The 10,498-nt window shown below is 43.0% G+C and overlaps 1 protein-coding gene across 1 annotated transcript; it reads left to right on the top strand.

The window, feature by feature from the left end:
- The first annotated feature begins 342 nt into the window (after nucleotides 1-342).
- Nucleotides 343-1,266, top strand: LOC143774622 (olfactory receptor 11L1-like). Its single transcript, XM_077262374.1, has one exon. It carries the CDS (start codon nucleotides 343-345, stop codon nucleotides 1,264-1,266), a length of 924 nt encoding a protein of 307 aa, XP_077118489.1.
- Nucleotides 1,267-10,498: the final 9,232 nt, after the last annotated feature.

Genomic DNA, 10,498 nt, shown 5'->3' with positions numbered 1-10,498 from the left:
TTAATATTATTTACATTTATAATCCTCAAAGCACTAGTCTTTATAAGGGTCATCGAGGCACCACCACATACCACCGACTTAGGATGGAGGTGAGACAATGTATATATCACATTATGTAACTGTGTGATACTACATTTTACATATAAAAACTATTGTTAGTGATATTTCTCATACATAAGCTACATAATTATCTATTATTTTGTATTGCTGCTTTTCATCTTCCGAATGACTCAGTCACAGAGTTTCCCTTCCAAAGAAGAAACCACGTCAAGGTGAGGGACAAATTACCTCCTTGTTTATGAAAAATTAATTCTCCAGAATATGCAATACAATAATTCCAATATGATGACTGAATTTCTGCTTTTGGGATTTCAAAATTTACAAAGTTTTAAAATTTGTTTTTATTTTTTCCTGCTGGTCATCTACTCTGTGACTATATGTGGAAACCTTCTCATCATTCTGGTGGTGTCCTTCAGCCGATCGCTCCACTCCCCCATGTATTTCTTCCTCACACAACTCTCCTTCTCCGATATTCTTCTCTCCACCACCATCGTACCCAACATGCTCCACATTACATTGTATGAGGGGAGTTCTGTGTCTTTTATCAGATGCTTGATACAATTTTACTTTTTTACAGCCTCAGAAACTTTAGAATGTTTTTTCCTGAGCATCATGTCTTATGACCGGTATCAGGCCATCTGTAACCCTCTACATTACCCTTCTGTCATGACTAACACATTTTGCATAAAAGCCGTTCTCCTGTGTTGGGTGATAATGTTTGCTATTACATTAAATCTATCATTAACAATCAGTCGATTGCAGTTCTGTGGCCCAAACCCAAACATCATCGACCATTTCTTCTGTGATTTAGACCCCATTCTTGAACTTTCCTGCTCAAACACATTTTTCCTGAAAGTTGAAGACATGATTTTGGCTGTACCTGCAGTAGTTTGTCCATTTCTTGTGATTGTGGTCTCATATGTGTACATTATCATCACCATTATGAGGATTCCCTCTGTGACCGGACGGCAGAAGACCTTCTCCACCTGTAGCTCCCACCTGATCGCGGTGTCTTTATATTACGGATCCATTATTTGTATCTATTTATTTCCTAATACAGAAAATATTAAGAAAATTATCTCCCTGTTCTACACTGTTATTACTCCACTTCTTAATCCTATCATATATAGTCTACAGAACAGAAACATTAAGCAGGCATTCAAGAAGCTCAAGAGAAAAATGTCTGCCGCTCTTCAGATGAGTTGATCTATTACAAAGGGTTTAATATACATAGCAGCATGGGATATAGAGTGATGGTGAACAGATTTTATTGCATTTTACATGGTGAAGAATGATTTACTTATTTTAATGTATTGCATACAGTCAGGTACAGAATTATTTGGCCAGTGATGAATCTTCATGATTTCAGCTCTGCAGGCCGCTATTTTGTATGTAAAATGAAATAACTGAGATACAATTGAAGTGGAGACTTTCAGGTTTAATTACATAGTAGCACAGTAACATAGCTAGCAAAGCCAAAAAAGACATTTGTCCATCCAGCTCAGCCTATATTCCGTCAAAATAAATCCCCAGATCTACGTCCTGCTAAAGAACCTAATAACTGTAAGATATAATATTGTTACACCCCAGGAAGACATCCAGGCCTCTCCTGAACCCCTTGACTGAGTTCGCCATCACCACCTCCTCAGGCAAGGAATTCCCTAACAGTAAAGAATCCTCTTCTATGTTGGTGGAAAAACCTTCTCTCCTCCAGACGCAGAGAATGCCCCCTTGTGACCGTTAGCTTCCTTGGTATAAACAGATCCTCAGAGAGATGTTTGTACTGTCCCCTTATATACTTATACATGGTTATTAGATCTTCCCTCAGTTGTCATTTTTCTAGACTAAATAATCCTCATTTTGCTAATCTCTCTGGGTATTGTAGTTTCCTCGTCCTCTTTATTAATTTTGTTGCCCTCCTTTGTGCTCACTCAGTTCTATTATATCCTTCCCAAGCACCGGTGCCCAAAACTGTACACAGTGCTCCATGTGTGGTCTAACCAAGGATTTGTACATAGACAGTATAATGCTCTCATCATGTGTATCCAGACCTCTGTTAATGCACCCCATGATCCTGTTTGCCTTGGCAGCCGCTGCCTGGCACTGGCTGCTCCAGGTAAGTTTATCATTAACTAGGATCCCCAAGTCCTTCTCCCTGTCAGATTTACCCAGTGGTTTCCCGTTCAGTGTGTAATGGTGATATTGATTCCTTCTTCCCATGTGTATAACCTTACATTTTTCATTGTTAAACCTCATCTGCCACCTTTCAGCCCAAGTTTCCAACTTATCCAGATCCATCTGTAGCAGAATACTATCTTCTCTTGTATTAACTGCTTTACATAGTTTTGGATCATCTGCAAATATCGATATTTTACTGCGTAAACCTTCTACCAGATTGTTAATAAATATGTTGAAGAGAACAGGTCCCAACACCGACCCCATTGGTCCCCACTGGTCACAGCGCTCCAGTTACAGAATATACCATTTATAACCACCCTCTGCTTTCTATCACTAAGCCAGTTACTAACCCATTTACATTTTCCCCCAGACCAAGCATTCTCATTTTGTGTACCAACCTCCTGTGTGGCGCGGTATCAAACGCTTTGGAAAACTCAAGATATACGACGTCCAATGACTCACTGTGGTCCAGCCTATAGCTTACCTCTTCATAGAAACTGATTAGATTGGTTTGACAGGAGCAATTCCTCATAAACCCATGCTGATAGGGAGTTACACAGTTATTCTCTTTGTCATAATCCAGAATAACATCCTTCAGAAACCCTTCACATATTCTACCAATAATAGAGATTAGACTTACTGGGCGATAATTTCCAGGATGATCACTTTTAGAGCCCTTTTTGAATATTGGTACCACATTTGCTCTGCGCCAGTCTTGTGGAACAGACCCCGTCGCTATAGAGTCCCTAAATATAAGAAATAATGGCCTGTCTATTACATTACTTAGTTCTCTTAGTACTCGTGGGTGTATGCCATCCGGACCGGAGATTTATCTATTTTAATCTTATTTAGCCGGTTTCACACCTCTTCTTGGGTTAGATTGGTGACCCTTAATATAGGGTTTTCTTTGTCTCTCGGCATTTCATTTAGTGTTTCATTTTTCCACCGTGAATACCGTGGAGAAGAAGGTGTGTAATATATTCGCTTTTTCCGCATCATCTACAACCTTTCTTTCCTACACTTTCACTATGATTCTTTTACTATTGATATAGTTGAAGAACAGTTTGGGATTAGTTTTACTCTCCTTAGCAATGTGCTTCTCTGTTTCCTTTTTGGCAGCTTTAATTAGTTTTTTAGATAAAGTATTTTTCTCCCTATAGTTTTTTAGAGCTTCAATGGTGCCATCCTGCTTTAGTAGTGTAAATGCTTTCTTTTTACTGTTAGTTGCCTGTCTTACTTCTTTGTTTAGCCACATTGGGTTTTTCCTATTTCTTGTCCTTTTATTCCCACAAGGTATAAACCGCTTACAGTGCCTATTTAGGATGTTCTTACACATTTCCCATTTATTATCTGTATTCTTATTTCTGAGGATATTGTCCCAGTCACCCAGATTAAGGGCATCTCTAAGCTGGTCACACTTTGCCTTCCTAAAGTTCAGTGTTTTTGTGACTCCCTGACAAGTTCCCCTAGAGAAAGACAAGTGACACTGTACAATATTGTGGTCGCTATTTCCTAGATGCAGATTTGTTATTCTGTCGGGTCTATTAGACAGTATTAGGTGTTAAAGTGCTGCTCCTCTGGTTGGATTCTGCACCAATTGTGACAGATGATTTTTCTTTTTTTTAGCAGAATCCTTTTGCCTTTATGGGTTTCGCAGGTCTCTGCTTCCCAATTAATATCCGGGTATGAAGTCACCCATAACCAGGACCTCATTATGGGTTGCAGCTTCATCTATCTGCCTTCGTAGAAGACTTTCCATGTTTTCTGTTATATTTGGAGGTTTGTAACAGACCCCAATGAGAATTTTGTTACTATTTTTCCCTCCATGTATTTCAACCCATATGGACTCGACATCCTCATTCCCATCGCTAATATCCTCCCTAACCATGTCTCCGTTATTTCCACTATGTCATAGTTACCTGTAGTGGATTTCTGCTTCTAGTTCTTCCATCTTGTTTGTCAGGCTTCTGGCGTTTGCGAGCATGCAGTTTAGAGGATTTTGTTTTGTTCCAATCTCCTCTGTCATGATCTCTGCAGGCAGAGATCATAGCAAGCCTATAGAGGGACAAGCTCTCGGAAGATGGAACTATACTGACCATGAACTAAGCCTGCTGCGCAACTAGAAATAGCCAGGTAGCATTTCCTATTTATCGCTAGATGCCCAGCTCTGGCCTAAGACCTAAATAGCTAGCAGAGGGAAATATAAGACCTGGCTCACCTCTAGAGAAATATTCCAAAGAAGACAGTAGCCCCCCACATATAATGACGGTGAGTTCAGATGAAACTACAAACGCAGCAGGAAAATAGTCTTAGCAAATTTGAGGTCCGCTTACTAGATAGCAGAAGACAGATAGTATACTTTCATGGTCAGCAGAAAAACACTAACAAAACACCATCCAGAGATTACCTTAAACTCTGGCATTAACTCATAACGCCAGAGTAGCAATCCCTGATCAACGAGAGCTTTCCAGACACAGTAACAAAACTTCAGCTGTGAACTGGAACAAATAGGCAAAACAAAACATGGACAAAAGTCCAACTTATCTAGTAGTTGTCCAGAAGCAGGAACAAGCACTGAGAGGCATCAGATAACATTGTTGACCGGCAAGAAACCACCAGAGAAATGAGCTTAAATAGCGACACCCACTACTGATGGAACCAGGTGAAACAGGAAAGAGGATGACAAGTCCAATTCCACAAGCGGCCACCGGGGGAGCCCAGAATCCAAATTCACAACAGTACCCCCCCCTCAAGGAGGGGGCACCGAACCCTCACCAGATCCACCAGGGCGACCAGGATGAGCCCTATGGAAGGCACGAACAAGATCAGAAGCATGAACATCAGATGCATTGACCCAAGAATTATCCTCCTGGCCGTAACCCTTCCAGTTGACCAGATACTGGAGTTTCCGTCTGGAAACACGAGAGTCCAAAATTTTCTCCACAACGTACTCCAACTCACCCTCCACCAACACCGGAGCAGGAGGCTCAACTGAAGGTACAACAGGTACCTCATACCTGCGCAATAACGACCGATGAAAAACGTTATGAATGGAAAAGGACGCAGGGAGGTCCAAACGGAAAGAAACAGGATTAAGAATCTCCAATATTCTATAAGGGCCGATGAACCGAGGTTTAAACTTAGGAGAAGAGACCCTCATAGGGACAAAACGAGAAGACAACCACACTAAATCTCCAACACAAAGCCGAGAACCAACACGACGATGACGGTTGGCAAAACGCTGAGTCTTCTCCTGGGACAACTTCAAATTGTCCATAACCTGCCCCCAGATGTGATGCAATCTCTCCACCACCGCATCCACTCCAGGACAATCCGAGGATTCCACCTGACCGGAGGAAAATCGAGGGTGAAACCCCGAATTACAGAAAAACGGGGACACCAAGGTGGAAGAACTGGCCCGATTATTGAGGGCGAACTCTGCCAATGGCAAAAAAGCAACCCAATCATCCTGGTCAGCAGAGACAAAACACCTCAGATATGTCTCAAGGGTCTGATTAGTCCGCTCGGTCTGGCCATTAGTCTGAGGGTGAAAAGCAGATGAAAAAGACAAATCTATGCCCATCCTAACACAGAATGCCCGCCAAAATCTAGACACAAATTGGGTACCTCTGTCAGAAACAATATTCTCAGGAATACCGTGCAATCGGACAACATTCTGAAAAAACAGAGGAACCAACTCAGAAGAAGAAGGCAACTTGGGCAGAGGAACCAAATGGACCATTTTAGAGAAACGGTCACAGACCACCCAGATGACAGACATCTTCTGGGAAACAGGCAGATCTGAAATAAAATCCATCGAGATGTGTGTCCAAGGCCTCTTAGGAATAGGCAAGGGCAACAGCAGTCCGCTAGCCCGAGAACTACAAGACTTGGCCCGAGCACAAACGTCACATGACTGCACAAAGACTCGCACATCTCGTGACAGGGAAGGCCACCAGAAGGATCTTGCCACCAAATCCCTGGTACCAAAAATTCCGGGATGACCTGCCAATGCAGAAGAATGTACCTCAGAGATGACTCTGCTGGTCCAATCATCCGGAACAAACAGTCTATCAGGCGGACAACGATCCGGTCTATCCGCCTGAAACTCTTGCAAGGACCGCCGCAGATCAGGAGAAACGGCCGACAAAATTACTCCCTCCCTAAGGATACCTGTGGGTTCAGAATTACCAGGAGAGTCCGGGTCAAAACTCCTAGAAAGGGCATCTGCCTTAACATTCTTAGAACCTGGTAGGTATGACACCACAAAATTAAAGCGAGAAAAAAAATAAAGACCAGCGCGCCTGTCTAGGATTCAGGCGTCTGGCAGTCTCAAGATAAATCAAATTTTTGTGGTCAGTCAATACCACCACCTGATGCCTAGCCCCCTCGAGCCAATGGCGCCACTCCTCAAACGCCCACTTCATGGCCAAAAGCTCCCGATTCCCAACATCATAATTCCGCTCTGCGGGCGAAAATTTGCGAGAAAAGAAGGCACAAGGCCTAATGACGGAGCAGTCGGAACCTTTCTGCGACAACACTGCCCCAGCTCCGATCTCCGAAGCGTCAACCTCAACCTGAAAAGGCAGATTCACATCAGGCTGACGCAACACAGGGGCAGAGGCAAAACGGCGCTTAAGCTCCTGAAAGGCCTCTACAGCATGAGGGGACCAATTAGCAACATCAGCGCCTTGTCTGGTCAAATCAGTCAGTGGTTTAACGACATCCGAAAAACCAGCAATAAATCGGCGGTAAAAGTTGGCAAAGCCCAAAAATCTCTGAAGACCCTTAAGAGAGGAGGGCTGAGTCCAGTCACAAATAGCTTGCACCTTGACGGGATCCATCTCAATGGAAGAGGGAGAAAAAATATACCCCAAAAAGGAAATTTTCTGGACCCCAAAAACGCACTTAGACCCCTTCACACATAAAGAATTAGACCGCAGAACCTGAAAAACTCTCCTGACCTGCTGGACATGAGAGTCCCAGTCATCAGAAAAAATCAGAATATCATCCAGATATATTATCATAAATTTATCCAGAAAATCGCGGAAAATATCATGCATAAAAGACTGGAAAACTGAAGGGGCATTAGAAAGACCAAAAGGCATGACCAAATACTCAAAGTGGCCCTCGGGCGTATTAAATGCGGTCTTCCACTCATCCCCCTGCCTGATCCGCACCAAATTATACGCCCCATTTCAACACAGACATTGCTCTCCAGTCCAAGACTGGGTTGTGAGACTGCAACCATGGCAATCCCAGTACCAAATCGTCATGTAAATTATACAGCACCAGGAAACGAATAATCTCCTGGTGATCCGGATTGATACGCATGGTTACTTGTGTCCAGTATTGTGGTTTATTATTAGCCAATGGGGTGGAGTCAATCCCCTTCAGAGGAATAAGAGTCTCCAAAGGCTCTAAATTAAAACCACAACGATTGGCAAAGGACCAATCCATAAGACTCAGAACGGCGCCAGAGTCAACATAGGCGTCCGTGGCAATGGATGACAAAGAGCAAATCAGGGTTACAGACAAAATAAACTTAGACTGAATGGTGCCAATGGAAACAGACTTATCAAGCTTCTTTGTACGCCTATCAATCTGAATAGCCATTGTCATGGACTCATTCAGACCTGCAGGCAAAGGGAACCCCACCATAACATCCTTAACGGCATCAGAGAGACCCTCTCTGAAAGTCGCCGCCAAAGCGCACTCATTCCACTGAGTAAGCACAGACCATTTACGGAATTTTTGGCAGAAAACTTCAGCTTCGTCTTGCCCCTGAGATAGTGCCATCAAAGTTTTTTCTGCCTGAAGTTCCAAATGAGGTTCCTCATAAAGCAAGCCCAAGGCCAGAAAAAACGCATCCACATCGCGTAACGCAGGATCCCCTGCTGGCAATGAGAAGGCCCAATCTTGAGGGTCACCCCTGAGCAAGGAAATCACAATCCTAACCTGCTGAGCAGGGTCTCCAGCTGAACGAGACTTCAGGGACAAATAAAGCTTACAATTATTTCGGAAATTCTGGAAGCTAGCTCTATTCCCTGTGAAGAACTCCGGCAAAGGAATTCTCGGCTCAGATACCGGAGCATGTACCACAAAATCTTGTAAATTTTGTACTTTCGTGATGAGATTATTCAAACCCGCAGTTACACTCTGGAGATCCATTATTGTCAGGTGCACACAGAGCATACAGAGATTAGGAGGAGAGAGAGAAAAAAGACTGCAGCAAGGCAGACTGGAGGAAAAAAAAAAAAAAATTCCAGCAGACTTCTTATAACTCTCCTTTCTCAACCTGGGTCTTTAACACTTTATTGGCCGGTCAAACTGTCATGATCTCTGCAGGCAGAGATCATAGCAAGCCTATAGAGGGACAAGCTCTCGGAAGATGGAACTATACTGACCATGAACTAAGCCTGCCGCGCAACTAGAAATAGCCAGGTAGCATTTCCTATTTATCGCTAGATGCCCAGCTCTGGCCTAAGACCTAAATAGCTAGCAGAGGGAAATATAAGACCTGGCTCACCTCTAGAGAAATATTCCAAAGAAGACAGTAGCCCCCCACATATAATGACGGTGAGTTCAGATGAAACTACAAACGCAGCAGGAAAATAGTCTTAGCAAATTTGAGGTCCGCTTACTAGATAGCAGAAGACAGATAGTATACTTTCATGGTCAGCAGAAAAACACTAACAAAACACCATCCAGAGATTACCTTAAACTCTGGCATTAACTCATAACGCCAGAGTAGCAATCCCTGATCAACGAGAGCTTTCCAGACACAGTAACAAAACTTCAGCTGTGAACTGGAACAAATAGGCAAAACAAAACATGGACAAAAGTCCAACTTATCTAGTAGTTGTCCAGAAGCAGGAACAAGCACTGAGAGGCATCAGATAACATTGTTGACCGGCAAGAAACCACCAGAGAAATGAGCTTAAATAGCGACACCCACTACTGATGGAACCAGGTGAAACAGGAAAGAGGATGACAAGTCCAATTCCACAAGCGGCCACCGGGGGAGCCCAGAATCCAAATTCACAACACTCCTCCCTGTGGATTGTTTTAGAAATGTTCTTACCTCCCTTCCAAGTATGTTGTCGCTTCTTCTATTTTAGCGCCCTCCTGATGAGTTTAGTGAGTCTTCTGGCGAATGTGTGTTTCCCAGGTTTGTTGAGATGTAGTCTGTCTCTGGCGAGAAGTCCGTCATACAGGTAATTCACACCATAGTCCAGGAATCCGAATTAAAGGGATTGAGCAAATATATCTTATGAAACATTTAAGAATTGCCGCCATTTTTCTACAAAGCCTCCTCATTTCAAAGGCTCAAAAGAAATTGGATAAATGAACTTTCCCATAAATAAAATGTTTATTTTGAATACTTTGTAGAGAATCCTTTGCAGCAGATGCACTGAAGTCTAGAAGCACCATCGCTCCTGTCCTCCTGTGTGATGCTTTGCCGGCATTTGCTACAGTGACTCCAGTTCTCGCTTGTTTGTGACCTTTCTGCCTTAAGTTTAATCTTTGGCCTATGAAATGTGGCTCCATGGGGCTGGGATCTGCTGATGACTCGGCCACTGCAGAATATTCCTCTTCTTTGCCTTATACTCCTGGGTTGCATTTGCAGTATGTTTTGGGTCATTGTCAAGGAGGTCATACAAAATACTAGATGTAGTAGTTTTTGATGTGGGTGTACTTAATTTTGCCTCAACTAATTTGAGCAAAGCTGATGATTTTGCCATGAAAGTTCTATTGTTCACTGTATTTTCATGGCATGGGTGAAAAAAAATGTTCTGCGAATGTCCGCACAGTGCCTCAGTGGTTAGCATGGCAGCCTTGCAGAGCTGGGGTCCTGGGTACAAATCCCACCAAGGACAACATCTGCAAGGAGATGGTATGTTCTCCCTGTGTTAGTGTGGCTTTCCTCCAGGTTCTCAGGTTTCCTCCCACATTCCAAAAACATACTGATAAGGTTTCTAGATTGTGAGCCCCAATGGGGACAGATGATGATAATATATGTAAAGCGCTGTAGAATTAATGGTGCTATATAAGTGAGCAAAATAATTAAATGTAATTATTTTCAAAATTTTGGAAATTGTTCTTGCATTCAAATTGACTTTTTTATCCTACATAAAGCTAAAGACTAGTGTTGAGCATTCCGATACCGCAAGTATCGGGTATCGGCCGATACTTGCGGTATCGGAATTCCGAAACCGGGATTCCGATACTTGCCGCGTATCGGATACCGGAATCAGAA

The sequence above is a fragment of the Ranitomeya variabilis genome, chromosome 5, assembly GCF_051348905.1.
Source record: "Ranitomeya variabilis isolate aRanVar5 chromosome 5, aRanVar5.hap1, whole genome shotgun sequence".
NCBI lineage: Eukaryota > Metazoa > Chordata > Amphibia > Anura > Dendrobatidae > Ranitomeya > Ranitomeya variabilis.
This window is presented reverse-complemented; position numbering and strand designations above follow the sequence as displayed.

Coding starts and splice junctions, on each gene's coding strand:
- LOC143774622 (XM_077262374.1), top strand. CDS start 343: ATGATGACTGAATTTCTGCTTTTGGGATTTCAAAATTTACAAAGTTTT.